At 41.3% G+C, this 18,962-nt stretch overlaps 1 protein-coding gene across 2 annotated transcripts in view; it reads left to right on the forward strand.

Moving 5' to 3' along the window:
- The first annotated feature begins 3,013 nt into the window (after positions 1–3,013).
- Positions 3,014–18,962, forward strand: part of LOC144215449 (homeodomain-interacting protein kinase 2-like) — a 57,521-nt gene continuing 41,572 nt past the window's right edge. For both annotated transcript variants that reach the window (XM_077744385.1, XM_077744386.1), the window contains exons 1-2: positions 3,014–3,410; positions 17,233–18,382. In XM_077744385.1, the coding sequence (XP_077600511.1) occupies positions 3,371–3,410; positions 17,233–18,382 (1,190 nt within the window). In that variant the 5' untranslated portion in view covers positions 3,014–3,370. The remainder of the gene's footprint in view (positions 3,411–17,232; positions 18,383–18,962) is intronic.

The following is an 18,962-nucleotide window of genomic DNA, read 5'->3' on the forward strand; positions in this document are numbered from 1 at the left end:
TCCCCCAATTAAGTCATTTTTCTCGGTCCGAGGATGTTGCCACGCTCCCTTTGTTGCTTGTGTTCCCAATATTTCATTAAATGTTGTTATATATATATATCTAGTTGTCAACATTAACCCAAGAGGGCATACTTTCCACTGGCCAGTGACACAATACAATGTGTGCTATGTATGTTTTAGTTTTAGTGTCTTTAAATCACAATGACACTATATATTGTAACTCTAGAGTTTTGTTATTTAGCGCGAACATGGGATATAAAATTGAAGAATTATGGCAATGGCCTACACACTGCATAATCATTTATCCACTGGGATTTTATTTATATGTCCTGGGTCTTAATTATCCTGATGTACTGGAGCGATGGATTAGCCTCGTGGAATTGTTGATGACCATCTGCCTGTCTGTCCATCTTTTGTCAACCTTTCCTAATCTCTTACACATGGAATTAAAGTTGAACTAAAATGTCAACTCTCATTATAACATCTGTTGACAGTTCATCATAACAGGGTAGACCTCCAGTTTATTTCTTTTTAATGCCTTTTTTTAAAACATGCTGTATTAGTTAGAAGGACAAACACCTAATAAATCTCAGTGTTGAAAACTAATAAGGTACAATTTCCCTTCTGTGGATGGTAAACACCACAGTAAGACCAAGGGTGAGTAAATAAGTAACATGATGTGAAGTGCAGTTCTTTTCATTTCTGGCATTATGTGTGTAGTCTCTTGTATCGCAGTTTTTGCCACCGGCTCACACTCTGCTGACAGCAGTTTTCCATCTAAGCAGGTGTGAGGTCCACCCAATACAAATGCGTAGGTCAACGAAGCCTGCATTGTTTACAAAATGGCAAATATATCATTGTGTTTTGATGCAAAACAAAAAACGTAGATCTACCTGAACCTTCTGTACTTGACAAAACGTAAGAAAGATTAATATTTGCAGAATAGGATGGAAATCCTGGTAAATGCTGAATCCGATCACAAATGTAGGCAATGATATTTGTTACCTGAATGCTTTCATGAGGTTCAAAAATAAATATATATTACTATTGCGGGATTAGTTTCAGACTGGACTCGATCTGCTCTAATTCATCGGTCTCCGACGTCCACCCACAAGTCTCCATCCACACGTTTCATTTCGAGATTGCTGTGTATAATGCTGCGAGTGCAATTTAGCGTCGCTGCTAAATGACAGATTAATCACACTGGCGTGAGCCCATGTAATCCGATTCCTTTCAAATTCATTCTGCATGTGCAAAGCGTGTGTAGGCTTTGGTTTTAGGCACACATGAACGAACACATAGCATCATCCGACTGAAATGCACAGAAAGCAAAATAGTATGCACAATTGAAATTGACGCATTTGTGAAATGATTAAACTAATGGTCTTATCTTTTGAGAACCTGCTCATCAAATTACAATGAGTACAATTTAGTTATGCCTAAAGGATAACATTACGGGAAGTAGGTTGTGATTTTCTTGCTGATTGCTTTTCAGAGTTACAAGTAGGTAAGAGGTTTTTTGTCATTATTATTGTGGTTATTTACTGCAGTCCAAAAAATACACTACCTTCAATTTGTAGCACCTTTGCTTTTTTTAAAAAAGGTCAACAGGATAAGTCAATATGATACAACCCCACTACTACAATAATAAATTATTTAATTATTTTCTGGCATGTCCGCCTCGCATTTCTGTGATTAAGATTCTGAGCTTTGTGTGTGGAGTTTCTATGTTCTCCCTGTGTCTGTGTGGGTCTTCTCTGGGTACTCCGGTTTCCTCCCCCATCTCCAAAACATGCACCATAGGACAATTAAACCAAATCTGGGTTTACCTTGCCTATTGCCCTTAGTTATAAGCTCCAGCACCCCCAAAACTCTTGTGCGGATAAGCGGCTTGGAAATGAATGATTTTTTTAAATACCCATTTCTGCCCATCAAATTTAACTCGAGTAATATTTTTAGTGATTATTTTCCATGGATTATGTTTGAATATCAGTAGAGAAAACAACAAATCATGAAGCCATTCTTGCCTTTGTGATATGTACTGTACAGCTCTTTTCAATATCAGTCAATATTAGACTATTATTTTTTTTTCAATAATTAAACATGGCAGCTTTTTCTGCCCTGCGATTGGCTGGCCACCAATTCAGGTTGTTCCCTGCCTGGTGCCCATATAGTTAGCTGGGATATGCTCCAGCAACCCCCGCGGCCCTTGTCAGGATAAGCAGTATGGAAAATGAATGGAAAAAAAAAATAAAGATGGTAAGCTGGTTGAACACTCTAAATTGCCCCTAGGTGTTATTGTGAGCCTGAATGGTTGCCCGTCTCCTTGTGCCCTGTGATTGGCTGGCCACCAATTCAGAGTGCTGGTGCCTGTACTTAGCTGGGCTAGGCTCCAGCACCCCCCTGCGACCCTTGTAAGTGATTCAAAAAAATGAATGAATGTGGATTATTAATGACTTCCAGAACAGGAATATTATTCTGTCCACGTATCATATTCATCACTCTGGAACTACAATCATGTTTTCCAGACGATTGTTTTCCCCTGGCTCCTCTCCTCCGCCCATCGACCTGCTCGACAATCGACTCAATTCCTCCTTCCCTGGCTCTCTCGCTCTCCTCTCTCTCTCCTCTCTCTCTCTCTCTCTCTCTCTCTCTCTCTCTCTCTTCTCTCTCTCTCTCTCTCTCTCTCTCTCTCTCTCTCTCTCTCTCTCTCTCTCTCTCTCTCTCTCTCTCTCTCTCTCTCTCTCTCCTCTCTCTTCTCTCTCTCTCTCTCTCTCTCTCTCTCTCTCTCTCTCTCTCTCTCTCTCTCTCTCTCTCTCTCTCTCTCTCTCTCTCTCTCTCTCTCTCTCTCTCTCTCTCTCTCTCTCTCTCTCTCTCTCTCTCTCTCTCTCTCTCTCTCGCTCGCTCGCTCGCTCGCTCGCTCACTCGCTCACTCGCTCCTCGCTCACTCGCTCACTCGCTCACTCGCTCACTCGCTCACTCGCTCACTCGCTCACTCGCTCACTCGCTCACTCGCTCTCTCGCCCAGCAAAACTCGCTTCGCTCAGTCAGTCCTCTGCAACTTTTGCCGACTCCCCACTTCCACAGATATGTCGCACAATAGCTGAAAGTCAGCCTTCGGTCGCGGCACGCTCCGGGAGCCCTCCCCCCCCAAAAAGCTGCAAGCGGGCGCAGGTGTGCTCGCCGGGACTGGTCATCGGAACCACCGCTTGAAAGACGCCCCGGTCCGGATGGGAATTAGGAGTCTTTTCCCTCACTCATGAAGCGGGCCAGTAATGCAGGAGACCGACGCGGTGCTCTCGTCCCTCGTTCAAGATGGCAGATTTTGATTGAGTTTTAAGCGGACATCTCCATTCCTCGTTTGCCATGAATGACGCGAAGCCTTGCACCGATGGCCCCTGTATACGAAGGTAAGCGCACGAAAAAAGGGAGATCCAGGGGGGGTCACGTCTGCCTTGTCTTTCTGTCAAATCATTTAAACACGCCTCAACTCAACACACGCTCACATTTGGAGGACGACCTGAATCTTTTGAAATAGAAGTCCGACGATGCTGTCAGGCGATTCTACACGCTTTTTCCCTCTTCCCCAGAGGAGTCATTATGTGTGCAAACACCTGCTTAAGAGCCAACCTGTGCCCTTCGAATGAATGGAAAAAGGCACACGTAACGATTGCTTTCACCCTAATCCTAATTTCTTTGTTTTGTAACACATCCATGTGCCGTAGAATCTAGAGAACCGTGGGCATATGGTCACGCTGGTTGGTACCTTCCCGTATCGATTCCACTATAAAAAAAGAAGAATAATTTCATATTTGCTATGGCTGCGGCGACATGTCCGTGACTAATCCCGTTGGATGCCGCCCCCTTGATGCTCATCCATTTGCTGTCACTTAAAGGGCTTTAAAACAAAAACAAACAAACAAAAATAAAACACTGATTGTAATTGGCATCAAGTGTTCAGCTTTGACGTACGATCGATCTCGATCTCAAATGTGTCGTAAATAAATGCAAATCAACGCAATTGGTTCACTCTAATTGCTCGTAGAAACAGCAGTTGTGGAAAATGAGTCGCTTTATAATTTGAAATCGTCATATTGCTACTACTAGCCTGAATGCTGTAAAAGAAAGATGGGGAAAAGAAACTCTTTGGAATATTCTTTGATGAAGTGGTGCACACCTGCATTCTTATCGGAGCCTCATGCAAACCAATGCGTCACCAAGCAAATAATGAGTCCAGATGTCTCTAATATTTGTTTAGCGTCATGTGCAATATTTTTACAGTTACTCTGTAGTCCCTCTGCTGGCATCAAATGGAAACTCTTTTTTGTAATTTTTATATTATTTATATTAATCCCATTCACAAGGTGTGCAAATGGTAAAGAGATCTTCCTGAACCAGAATTGTGAAGGCTACACATTGTTTAGTGTCAATTATATGCCCCTTATTAACTTATATCTTGCCACTGATATATTAAGTACAACCCGTTTAAGTTGGGAGGCATGAATTCTTATGAATTCTTAAGTTACAATGCCCTTGATCATTGGCTGCCAGTCAATCCCAGTCAAAATGGGTTAAATGTCTTATGTCGTCAGTGGTATTCAATGTCTTAAAATTGCAACTGTATTTAATAGGTTTTTTTTCCATTTGGGGCGACGACGACCCTTTGAGGCACAGGTTTTCTCACATGAAGAGGAAAGTTGAATTTGAGACGCCTGTGGAAAAGGTAATTAGTGCAAATTACATTGCCGGCTTTCCTCTTCGCCTCCGAGAGGGAAGAAAAGGAGACACCAGGGGGAATTGATTACCTTTCCTGTTCCCCTCAAAGTTGGAGAGGGCTGTTATGTGCAGTCGCCGTGGAAATGACCAGAGTCTCTTTTGGAAACAACATTTTGGAGGGCCTTATAATGGTGATTACCCCCCAGCCCACCCCCTTGGCAAGAGGACAACTATTAACCTAAACATGTAGGATCCGTTTCCTCTAAATGTGTCAGTGGACTACAGACATTTTGTGTCAAGACTTAAAACTAGAGATAAAGTGGGGTGTATTTTAAATTGAATAGATTAAGCAAAAACTATATCATGTCAGATGCATTACATAAACAGTTCTGAAACTTTGAAACCATTTTTCGGGTGGTGTAAGTGCAGTTCAAAATGTATTGAAAGCTTTATTATTATTGCTGTTGACAAAACATTTTCCGATAATTATTGTCCAAGTCCACCTCCAAAGCTGCAAAGATATGTTAAATTGAATTAGAAGGAATCTTTGCAGTTTTTTACCTTCAAATTTTCATCATCCTTTTGATTCAGGATGTTGCCTGCTAAGATACAAAAGAATACATGGAATAAAATGGTTTGTTTCTCACTTATTAACCATTCTACTTGAGCATTCCAGTTTTTTGCTTTTGTCTCTGTTTCTCTTACCTTCCCATTGGTTCCATTGTGTTTGCCTTCAAGATTATGTAGATTGCGAGTCATTATGTGTTGACAAAGTTAAAATAGGGTCGTTGGCGTGACAGTTTTCCTCTGTGAAGATCATTAGTTCATGACCAAACGGGTGGGTAAAGTGTGACTCAGATCCTGCTAAGAAAGAAGGCAGTGACTGGCAATGCAGTGTCAGAGGCAGATTGATGTTTGGTTAGTCCAGCCACAGTAACCGATGAGGCTTTTTACCTTATGTGAGCAAATACAGTACAAAGGGGAACATTGCTAGAGGGAATTTACCCTGCTGTGACTTGGAAGGAAGTTTCTCCTCATAGGACAGGGTGACTTTCCCAGAAATGACTCTAAGCTCCATCTCCCTCCTTCCTCTGCTCACCCTGGTTGGGAGTCATTTGATTGATTTCTTCCTTATAGGGCGTGACCCAGACTCTCGGTCCAAGGTCAGGCCTTTTTAAATGTTGATTAGAAATGCAGGAAAAGCTCTCTGGGTGTTCAGAATCTGTGGTTGGGTTACGTCTTTTTTGGATGACTCCCAGTCGTTCAGGCTGGTATGTTCAGTCCCTAGGGACGTAATACAACAAAATAGCTTGCCCGGAACAGAAGTCACCTGGTCGTTACGGGAACAGAGAGTCAAAGTGGCAGAAAAAATATTGCTGTACTTTGTAGTAAGTAATATGCTTTGAAGTTGTGTTTACACTCTTCCGGGAAAGACTTTGTGCTTGTTTTTGTGTGTTCAACCATTATTTTGATGTTTTTACAAGTTTATCTCCAAGGTGCTTAATCAGATTTCTTATTCTTCCTCACCAGATAGATCAACGCAGAATAGAAAAGGGTCCTTTGTGTTTTTACAATTTTGTTCACTTAATCTCTTTTTGTTTTCATGTGCTGTTTTGGTCAGGTTGGCGACCTGTTGACTTTTCAGTAGAGAGCCATGTCGGAAATAGTGAAATTGTACAGTATAGTAGTTGATAAGGTATAAATCATTATTAGTGCTTCTACTGATTTGTTCTAAACAGTCAATAGAAGAAGGGGTGTCGTGGTTCTGATGGTGTGTCATCAGTAGATGAATGATTATATCGTGTCAACGCACTTTGAGTGCCGTGACAGTAGAAAGGTTATAAAAGTAATTAAGTCCATTTACCACATTTGCACATTTCTTTGCAATTCTAATGTATTCTAATGGTTGAGCACTCTCAAAATAGTTTTCAGGAAGTTTCGGGAAACAGACGAGGTCAGACTGCAGAAAAGACACCAGGAAGTCCAATCTTAAATATGAGCAGTGATGATTTCAAAAGTTTCAACTTATCGTTTTTTTTTACCCGTAGTACTTAAACGGAAACTTTATTCAGATTATTTCTGTGACTTTTCACATCGGCTTGAAATACTTTAGGTTTTTTATGATCCCCATGCTCTCTGTAGTCACTTCAGTCTACATTTTAGTGCTCCTGAAACATTTTGCAGACCTCTGAAAGCGTGGCTGTCTCGACCACATCAGTTGCTGACACTTCATTTAGATCAAAGTAGAAGAGTGAGTGTTTTGAAGGCCCCATTTTCTCCTTTTGTGCTGTTGTTGATGCGTGGTGTCACTCTGGAACAGCTGCTTCTGGCACAGAGTAAAAGTAATAGAACCCAGTAAAGAGAGGCAGGTTGGACATCATACCAGATACCAGTATAAATGAACAAAAAGTATATATTTTAATAAGAAAAGGAGGGTTTGCGAGATCAATGAAATATTTTCTCACACTTCAGTGATCAAGAAAAACATAGGATTATGACAGCTTCTAATTTAAACTTTGCATATGCACCTAATTATGTGACCATGGACACAGTTTTTGAAAAGTAGAAATTTGCTTATCAATTCATGATAGTAAGTTACAACACATTTATTAGTTTATTTATTTTGTGTCCACTGGGAAAATGATGATTACATATGGATTGCTTACATTTATCTGTGTGTACTTTGTTTTCGGATGGACTTGTACCATTTAGGAACTATTTTCTGTTTACCAGGCAACCTCCTTCCCCTTAGAAATGTATGCCTTTGTAGTTCAGGCATCAGGACAGTTAAGAGAGGATATATCTGATGAATGTTGTTCTTTGACTCTGAATGTGATACCGTCAGTAACGGCTCAATGGTATAATTAGCTATGGTCTGACTTATCCTGTGCTTTGATATGAGCCACAGTTCAAACAAAGAGTTACATGCTACCTCATGAAAGTGAGTGAATACAACCTTTTGTTGGGCCCATTAGGTAACAATTACACAGTGGTTCTCAAACTCAGTCGTACAGAAGATTGAAACTCAAACCCCACTTTAGGACCTGTTGGGATAAATGCGTATTTAGTTGAGTGAAACAAAAAGTTCTTAAACCTGAAACGAACATGATCAAATATTAGGGTATCAAATTTATTTCCCATTGGGGTACATTCTGTACCGTTCTCAGATTGGACTGTAAGTGTTCCTCATAAAGTCTTTTCTTCATTTTCATGTGCTTTCAAACATCCACAGCAGTGGAGCTGCTTGTACGTTGAGCTGTGGCATAATTGGATAACGTCTCGCTACGGCAGCTGTTGGGCTGCATTATCGGATTTGTCGCTTGCATGTCTTCAGTGCTACACATTACACCATTAAAAATGATATTGTTGTGTGTTGGGAAATAGAAAGATCCATTCTTTGCTGTCGCCATAATTTTCGGCTTTGACAATTGTTTTTCATTCACTCATTGATTGCCATTGAGGGTCAGTGGATGTCCAATGTATTTTTACTGTATTGTCAGCCCTCACAGATCAAATGGGTTTGACATCTTTTACCCTCTCATAATGGTGACATTTTCAGGGTTTCAATAACACATTGCAGACTTCTAAATAGTACTTGTTTCATGATGAGTTTGCTAGTGAGCCTCTCGATTCTCACATATAGGCGATGTTAGGCTACCCCACCCCCTACACTTATCTATTATCGGTCCCTCCATCCAGCTCTGTTTGTTGATAAACTAAGAAGCTACTGGCCAGCATGCATGGTGCCTGTGTGATTTTAGCAGCTGCCCGATTGCCACATTGTACGGCACAAGTAGTTTGTGTGCACGTGTGTCAGTTTGATAAGCTTCTCTGTTAATCGTGCCCATCCCACCCATTAACTTTCGTTCATCGTCAAACATCGGGTTGTCCGCATTGCTTTGTTCCATCACTAATCCCCCAGACGTCAACTTGAATTTTGGTATGCATTGTGCCAATTCATAATCCCATTGTTTTTCTTGGCTACCCATTTTTCACGCCCTTCTCTGAAAGGAGCTGGAGCCTATCCCAACTGACTTGGCCAGACGATCGTAGGGCACAAGGAAATCGACAACCAATCACACTCAGAGACTCAATACTAGGGGCAATTTAGAGTTTCCAACCAGCCTTGCAGGTTATTGAAGTGTGGGAAGAAGCCACAATACCTGGAGAAAACCCACACATGCCCAGGGAGAACATGCAAGCTCAGCGCAGTGAGGGCCAACCTAGGAACAAACCCTCGATCCAGAACTGTGAGGCCGACACACTAATCACCAGGTGTTGACTAATTTGCAACAAAGAGCAAAGCCGATGCAGGTTCAGGTAAAAATTATTCAGTGCAATACAAGTTTCACATAGAAACAAACCAGATTTGAGAGAATTCATTGGAAAAAAATTGCCACACCCCTTAGAAGGATATGGAATGTTGTAAAAAGATGGAAAAACCCACAGTGACAATTGCTTCAATCTTGCTTTGTTTAGTTGTGTTGTATTTTCATTAATTGGGGGCACAATGTGAGCGTGAATGTGTTGCAGCAGTAAAACACATTCAAAAACAGCCGTTAAGTGTGGTGTTAGTTAAGTGTGGCGCTTCTTGTTTAACAAACATCATTTGTTTCTTTGGTATACAGTTGTATTTGAATTTTGCCCTGGTCTTGTGCATTAAATCCCTTCTAATCAAAAAGATCTAAAAGATGAAATTGTTTGCATGTTATCCCTGACAGAAAGCATTATATACATTCATCCTGTGAGGGCTGTAGTTAATTTACTCTTTAGTTTTACTTTTCTTAACGCGGTGAGACACTACTGAAAAAGGTCAAATTGTCTCCTTCCAACGTGTTGCCCAGGTTCCTTTTGCTATGAACTCTTCTCCATATCAGCACCCCATTACTGGATTTCATCTCTTCTTGCACAAATTCACTCAGGTGGGTTTGTATTATTATCATGTATTATTATCCTTATGCCATCGGATCACCCAAGATGCATGTTAATGGCAGCTCTAAACTGTGCTGTCAAGCCAGTTCTTACTTCAAAGTCGGAGGATTGTTGAGGCGAGCCGACCGCATGGCTCTGCAAACCGTTCAACCCAATACCCCCGCTCCCCTCTTTGCGTTTGACCCGAGACACAATGACACAATGAGGCGCTGAGATGGGGAATGACATAGGCTGAAAAGTCTGCAGGAATAAAAAGAGGTCAGTAATGGAGTGGGATTGCGAGATGAAGCCCCTCTCTCCTGCCTCTGGAGCACTGGTAGAGGTCAGAGGTGGAGGGTTTTAAGGCGGGGGACTGTCACCAGATTCGTTGACCCTTTCCTCAGTTTGGCTGTCTTTTTCCTACATCTGGAATCTCCTATGCTTTGTGATGGAACAAAGCAATGGCTTGCTCCCACATGCACAGCAACATTTCACTGTGCAAGAAGTATATTCACAAAAAAGGTCTAAAGTTAAACTGCAATGAATCTAGCAGGCCTGTGCATATCATGATCACCACAAATATATATCAGAATGTTCGTGATGACAGCAACTGGCAACTTGTGTCCCTTAAAGCGCCGTTCTATCCTGCTAACAATCTTTGGAAACGGCGCCGTTTACCAAGGGCTGAACTAAAAGTGACCACATGAGGTCCAAAGTTACACATATGGACCTATATCGTATGTATAGATGTAAATGATGCAGTTTAAGCTATTTAGACAAGCATTTTCCACCCACGAGGCTGACTTTGGCTGCTATTTTTTCCTATAAGGACGCAAGAAGTATGTTTTTGCAGGCTGAATCATTGTACTGAGTCTGCAAACTTTATTGCCTATGCTTTGTTCTACGAGACACTGTCATGTTGATTAAGGACACGTGCCTGGCTAAGTTAATTGGCGAATGTGTCTGTCGAAATGATATGGTACGGAAACATGGACAGCATGGAAGAATGGGGAGTTTATAAAAGAGGACATTTAGGCAAGGCGGTGGTCATTTTAACTCATTCACTTGACAGCGATAGATGTCTAATCCATTTGAACTAGATGCCCATCCTGCCAAATGAAAATGTATTTTCCACTTATTGATATCAATGTCAGTGAATGAGGTAATTTAAACGCATATGGAGGGGTACTTGCACTAAGGAGGCAGAAAAATACAAGGGCCACCCAATCATGTATGTAATCTTGGTGGAGCTCAAAGAAACACTTGACGCCCTTTGCTGAAATATCACATACTCTTGTCACTTGGGAAGGCATGTGTAGCATCCACACTCCGTATTTGATTCGGTGGGGAGGTGGAGGGCTGGGGGCCCGGAAGACCACATCAGGGACATATAAAGCGTATCAGCTCAAATGTGAGACACAGGGTGGTTGTGTAGCTCTTTAAATGGTAAATTCAGTTTCCTAATATCAACATTTCTTATAATCCAACATGTGGTAGCTTTTCTGGAAGATATCCCACTTTTAAGCATGAGAGAACCTGAGCGACAGATCCAATAATTCGCTGTGAATTAAACCTTGCCACTTCTACGACATGGTTCTTTGTCAGTTTTCTGTTTTGGAAATACAGGAAGCCAAGGTGCTGTCTCGTGTGGTTTCTATTCAGGTTGGACCGGTTCCTTACTTGTCAAGGATCACCATGAGGTTTCAAAGGGGTGGAGCTTTCCATTTATTCCTTTGGGTGTTTTTTAGGATGGTGATTTAATGCGGATCCGACATACAGTTGAGGAGCGCTTGAAAAACTTTATTGCTTGTGATGCATTTGAGGAGTGTCAGGAAAACCAAGTCTGTAGGTTGTAGGAATTTTCTCTAACCTACTGATAAGTCCTTCAGAATGATACTTCAGACCTGAAAAATATGCAAACACTATCTTTATTAACTGAGCATGTCTAAACGATGACGAGGTTGATTCGTGTTTTGTGTTTTGATTGGTTTCAATTTCATTTTGCTAAACCAATCAATATATCAATGCAGAAAAAAAAAACTACAATAGACCATGTTGCAATATTGGTCAGCAGTTCTTCCTCCCATTTGAGGTTCTGGCTCCAGACTTCTCGCTTTGCTTGGATGGACTTTTCCAAAGCTCCGTAAATGAAAAACAACATAAAAAGCCAACATAGAGTAAAATATAAATCTTCCATATGTTCTTTCTTCACTGTTATTTTTTTGTTCCCAATTCAGGCTACGAGGGGCCATTTCTTCTTTTTTCAATGTACCATTTTTGTCCCCAATTCAACCTACGATAGGCCACTCATCCTGTAAACATAAGGAATAGAGGGAAACGTGGCTCCCATTGATTGTATATGCAGGCAAGAGTGTCCTTGTGAAGCTGTCAGCATCATTGTATGCGACGTTGCTTGCATGTCATTGCCTTTGAAATGCTGTCCTATTAAAACTTCACGTTGCAGGAACCAACACGCGGTCTTTGTTCACTTTCACAGTGTAACCTCTTATGTCTTTCAGCAGCTCATATTACGCAAAATGATGTGCCATACCGCTTTTCAATGCCTTTTCTTTTTCTGTTATATGCTTCCGCCCATGATGTCGACCACTCATGCCTTTCCATGTGTTGAAGTGCAGCTGTTAATGTTGATCCTGAGCGGAAGTGTGATAGAGAGACTCGGTTCTCATGTTTTGTAAATGATAAGTGTTATGTGTTATCAGAGGGCCTTGCCCAAAGAGCTAGTGTAATTAAGACAGCACACAATTTAATGTTTGCAGAAATATTTGCTTGGTCTAAGTGTTGGTAAATCTTAAGCAGGGAAGGTGCATGGTATGTTTAACTAAGTTAATTGCTTCCTGCTTACCACTTTGGGCTGATATTTTTGTTTCTGGTCCTCCACCAGCAGAAGTTTCATCGTAGATACAATCCTCAAAGCAAAAGCTATTTTGATTCACCTAAAATTCCATGAAATTTGTGGAATTGATATCTGTGACTTGACTTTATCTTATTCTCCAGGAGTCACAAAGTTGTAAACGAATAGACAGAAGCTGTTCCCTGCCACCTCAGGACCAAAAATAGTGTAATCCCTTTCGCCGGTCGTAACTTTTTATGTCATTCACCACCAACCAGGAAATGGTCCGCTGAGATCCGGATGGACAAACGAACAAAGATGAACCTCCCAATTAAAAGCAAGAGTGTTCAAGTGACACATTTCTTGAATTCTCCTTGGTTCTGTTTTTATGGCCCTTTGAGGGGATAGAAGTCACATGTTGTTCTTTGTACATTTGCAACACGTGTGATCTGACTAATAAAAAAATCCAGCCTCAGCAGCTCAACGACCATCAGTTAAGTTTCTGACCTCCTAGTATAAACAAATCAAATGTTTTCTCTTACGATAGGCATTTTATGGGTACACTAAAAAGAATTGCAGTAGCCTTATCTTTCCACATTTCCTGTGTAGGTGGACTTCAAATTATATCCAAAAACTCTATACCAAAGGTGTGTGTGTGTGTGTGTGTGTGTGTTTGGACTTATTCTCTCTATGCGTGAGAAAACACCACAATGATTTGTAATGGTTTACACATTAATGCATTTTCTCTTTTTTGGGAAGTGCACACATGCAGGACAGAGTTGACAAGTGTCAACTTTATTGCAAGAATTATTAAAACATTGTATAATTGCTTTGCTGGGTGTCCTTTTGCAAGATGAATCTGCTCCCCTTTCTGTGGCTTTTAAGAGATTTGAGGGAACTCGCACGGCCTGATGGAGCAGCAGTCAGCATGTCAGAACCTTGCTGGAAGCTTGTATGATGCATTGCACTATAAATAAGCAAGACATGAGAGGGCTAAAAAAGTAAACAGGATGTTCAATAATATCCACAGGCAAGTGAGGGCGCTTGTGCAGAGTCAGAATTTGGCACTCGTTTCCTTTATATGGACAATATGATGCTCAACAGTTGACATCAGTTTATTCATTTTATTTACTGATTAAATGCTGCAGAAGAGCCAACTTCAACCTAGAATATTGAAATGATTGAAAGGAAAGCAGTCTAAAAAGCCCGCCAGCTATACTTTACAGAAAAGCATACCTTACGATGAGCGGTGAAGATGAGAGATGTTTCACAGAAACATTCTTTTCAAATCCTTCTTTTCTACTGGTATTTAGCGGAGGATTGAGCCTGTTTCATCTATAAAATCCTGTTTTTAATGAAGTCTCAGGCAGCTTGGAAGTTTTGTCCGCATTAATATCAGCCGAAATGTTTATGGCCATGTTTCAACTTAAATGGTGCTGCTGTAATGGCACCGAAACCTTCTATTGATAACGATTTGGTATTTATTGGTAATATAGGCAGCATGGTGATAATTGTATCATCTACTTAAATTATATGGCATCATGCCAGCCCGGCACTTGATAAAAAGCAATGTTTGATACCACTTTAAAAGATAAAAAGATATTTAAAAATCATATAAGAATCCCTGCCTCTTTACCCGAGAGTACTCACCGATCGTGCCAATATATTAGTATGAATTTATTACATGTCAAATTATTTTACTTTACCTCACAGTGGATGATGGTCTCCAAATTCAATATTAATTAGAAAATTCTTTGTAGATGAAAATAAGTCAAATCAATGACTACTAAAACCTGGATGCCCCACATCTCTGGCCTTTGCAAGTTGTCCAAATATATGCAGTCAAAATCTCGACACGACTGTTGTTTTTGGCTTATCTCCTAGGTGATGAATGTTGTCTCATTTTGCACCTTTTCAATATGGTGCAAGCAGAGCCTGGACCACTTGCTGCATTAGTCATATTTACAGGGAATACAGGGAATAATATTTTGTGTTATGGATTTGAACTATACACCAATTTTACAAAAACAGCTTTGCACGGTAAAATAAAACCTGAAGTTGGGAAGCATAGTGTCTGTTTCTTTAGTTAAAATTGAGTATTTACATGATTCTTCATCGTTTAGTGTTTAGTTGATACAATGAATTAAACTATGCTAACAGAAGCAGGTCATAGCATAGTTATTATTCTGATCATCATCTCCCAAACTCAGGTTTTCCCTCGCATGGTATGTTGCCCTGATCCTCCCAAAAGAAGATTAACAGCCCCTGTCAGAGAAGTAATCTTTCTGAAAACATCAACTATTACCATTTCAACATGTTGCCGGAGAATCAGTGGAAAATGAGTCTCGAGAATCCTTAATTGCAATCTGTTTGTTTAGGTATAGTTCATGCCTCATCTTTGTCAATTTGTAGCAACTTAGTCTTAACTTCAGTTAAAACTCAATACACTGCAAAAAGCCGTTTTAAGCAAAGGTTACTTCTAACAGCACTGTGGGTCAAATTCCAAAATAATCAACAGATCTGAACTTTTCATGAGGTTCGGGTGCTGTGCTTACCCAAACAAGTATAATTAGTCACTTTGTTGCTTCTGTGTGTGTTGTCATGAGATAACATTCCAGCCATTAGACCTCTTACTGTTGGTTCATGCAATCACTTATTTGTGCTTCATAGGTTTTAACACTGCACTTTGTTTGTACTTTTACGTACACAGCCGAATGAGGGGAAAAAACACTTCTGGACACATGCGTAAAACACATGTCTGTTTTTGTCTGTATTTGTAAGCATCCACTTCTAATTCCTGTTCTTAACCAGTTTAAAGGAACTTGTGTGGCCTTCAGTTCTTTGCATCATGCAGCCAATATCAAGTGAACTCTTTGACCACAGTGTTACATCTAAATAAAGTCAAACATTTCCGCCTTGATGCTGGTTAACATTTTCAAGAATGAGACCTGGCAATCTCAGTGTCCGCCGCCCACCCCCTTAGTGTCCGCGCTTGTGATTATCCGGTTTGGCTTTCAGTCACATTCAGTTGACGCCACTGAATGACGCAGCCCATCATTCAAATTATATTTAGAGAAAAGTACAGGCACAGGAATTAGTAATCCAAGAAGTGACATCTGGCCTTCCGAGCTTATGTGATTAGTAGTCAGCCTTGCCCCTAATAGCCTCACGGACGTTCTTCATTACCATGCTAGACAATCCATACCTGCATAACATACTCTGGTAGGTGGACCAAAAATACACCGTGATGATCATGCAGCAACAGGAATATAACAAGCTTTAAAATGTAATATCGGACACATGGACGTGCCACATGAGCTGTAACACTTGTCAAGCTTACTGTAAATCCTCTAACGTGCACTACAGTTCCAATCCATCAGCATTAGGACTAAAACCAGATGACTGCAGAGATAGCAGCAATGTCCAAGGGAAGCACAGAATATGGAACAAAAAGAGTTTGCTAGAATATAAATGAAGCAATGTCAAATAGAGGGCTGACAGCTTTTTACTGAATGTATTCTGAAAGCCCCTCAGGACAAAGCAATGAGACCTTTCCCATAATTCCTGTTCATACAATAGATTCCATAAATATGCATGCTTTCACTGATACTTAAATGTAATGTGAAATGTATGGTTTAGCTCCTAAGTGCCCAAAATGTGGCAAGCTGACAATGAGTCATCATGAGATACGTTTTCTACTTTGTGCTTCTTTTTAAAACTAACAAATGCAGTGGAAATGTTCAACTGCCTTATAGTGACGTGGGTGGCCTGAGTTTTAGTTGATGTTAACAAGTATGGTTCCTCTAAAGAGTTACTGTCAATTCCTCAGCAATGAAACTTAATTACGTGTGAATGTAGCCGTAGCCAGGTGGAAGCTCTTATTTTGTTTAGAGTCCACCAATAGAGCCTAATGAAAGTGTACGGAATAATTATGAGCTGCATATAATCTTCTGTGTGCTGTGATAATCATTTCAATGCCACAAACAGGCCTGTTTGCAAAGGAAGGGAGATAAAGAAGTGACTATTTTTGGGCAGTTGTTTGCTTTTGCTTACTCTAAGGCATCTTGTTCCCAACAGTTAAGTGCACAGTTGTGCAGTTTTGCTTTTGTTTTGTTGTCTTCAGGATCTGTGGTTGAGATAGAGTTCAGTTCCTTTCTGCTGCTCTTATAGCTTTCTGTACAAAAATGTCTTTCCCTGCAAAGTGAGTTACTGTGTCCCAATAAATGCAGTAGGCATGTGGAGCAAAAGAGGAAATTGCAATTCCTTGGGACTTTTGTTTAGGGGTTAGGGTTAATAGTACTGTTTGTAAGAATGATACATGTTTGTGTCTCAGTTTCTCATGTCGTGGGTCATTTTAAAAGTGTCTGATCTTTTATTTTCCTTTTTGGTACCTTTTTTATGTACAGTGTAAATTGGGAACATTTTTTTAATGATGTTGAGTAAACAATGCATCTTCTAAACAACCTTTCCCCAATATGTATATTTCTACACAATAAGCAATTTTAAGATTTATGTATTGTAAAATAGCGTGGTCAAACTTTTTTTCAAAGGATATCTGATACATGTGTTTAGTCTGCTAATGATGTTAACATGGTAATGCGTCTCTATGTACGCATAGCATTTTAAAGACCTGCTCTGACCCAAGCTGTCTTTATTTAAAGCTTCAAGCTACCACTCATGTTTCATAGACGCTGAAATTCCTAACCTCTCATTTTGCCTTTTTGGCCCCTCCCTCTTCTGCCCGCTTGTTACAGGTATGGCCTCACAAGTGCAAGTGTTCTCTCCTCACACTCTTCAATCAAGTGCCTTCTTTAGCGTGAAGAAACTGAAGGTGGAGCAGAGTTGCAACTGGGATATGACAGGGTACGGCACGCACAGCAAAGTCTACAGCCACAACAGCAGCAAGAACGTGTCGGCCATCAGCGGCCCCCTCGGAATCAACAGCTCTCTGCAGGTAGCCGGCTCCACCTTGCCATACGAGCAAGCACTCATCTTCCCAGCAAGCGCGGCACACATTGTGGTCGCTTCTGCCAGTAGCACCTCTGGGGGTCCTGGCTCTTTGCTGGGCAGCGTAGGTGGAGGCAGTAACAGCAGCGGAGGGTGTGGTGGCGGCGTAGGGGTTCACAATCTCATTCGTCGCAGCACGGTCAGTCTCCTGGACACCTATCAGCGATGTGGGCTTAAACGTAAGAGTGAGGAGCTCGACAACAACAGCAGTGTGCAGATCATCGAGGAGCACGGTCAGCCGATGATCCAAAACGGGGGAGCCAGCGGCGCCACGGTGGCGACGGCCGCCACCGCCGCCTCCACGGCGACGTCCAAGAACAGCAGCTCCAACAATGAGGGCGACTACCAATTGGTGCAGCATGAGGTGCTCTGCTCCATGACCAACACTTATGAAGTACTGGAATTCTTGGGACGAGGAACATTTGGGCAGGTGGTCAAGTGCTGGAAGAGGGGTACCAACGAGATAGTGGCAATCAAGATCCTGAAAAACCACCCGTCTTATGCCAGGCAGGGTCAGATTGAGGTCAGCATCCTGGCGCGTCTCAGCACGGAGAGCGCAGATGATTTCAACTTTGTGAGGGCCTATGAGTGCTTCCAGCATAAGAACCACACGTGCCTGGTGTTTGAGATGCTGGAGCAAAACCTCTACGACTTCCTGAAGCAGAACAAGTTTAGCCCGTTGCCTCTCAAATACATCCGACCAGTTTTGCAGCAGGTGGCAACGGCATTAATGAAGCTGAAAAGTCTGGGTCTGATACACGCTGACCTGAAGCCGGAAAACATAATGCTTGTAGATCCATCTCGGCAGCCCTATAGAGTCAAAGTCATTGACTTTGGCTCAGCCAGCCACGTCTCCAAAGCTGTCTGCTCTACTTATCTACAATCCAGATACTACAGGTAAGAGACCAACCAGTAAGAAAAGCAGCAGTATTCCATTAATGTTTCACAGTTTGGTCTTAATCAATTTATTGGAGCAAATGCTGTCTTTGTCAATCCTGTTGTTATTAGTTTTTATCTACAATGAGGTTTTCAAAGCAAACTGATTTATTGGCCATTCACTGTAGTTGCTGCAACAGAATTCCTTTATCCTTCATTCTGCTTTTTGTTTTTGGAGTTGTTAATCTCTTTCATTGTATGATGGAAATGTTGATGCGCAACTGTTCCTGATGATGTTTGATTGTTCAATTGAGCAATTATTGTTCAAAAATGATAAGTATCCTTTGATACGGTTGAGGTCTTAAGGAAAATATAGTATCCAAAAAGATCCTGCCTCATGGAAAAAGGTATCAATCAGGGTCCCGTTTTACTTCCCACTGGTCTTATTATCCCCGTGGGCCTTGGCTTTGAGACTCATCACCGTAGTGGGCTCCCATTTCCCCTGAGATGAAGATGAGGGGGTCAACCCGAGTTCTCCTGTAATATGTACCTGTAATCCACACCAGTGGGCCCTGCATTAAAACCAGATGACTCACTGGGA

This window comes from Stigmatopora nigra, chromosome 22, assembly GCF_051989575.1.
Source record: "Stigmatopora nigra isolate UIUO_SnigA chromosome 22, RoL_Snig_1.1, whole genome shotgun sequence".
Lineage (NCBI taxonomy): Eukaryota > Metazoa > Chordata > Actinopteri > Syngnathiformes > Syngnathidae > Stigmatopora > Stigmatopora nigra.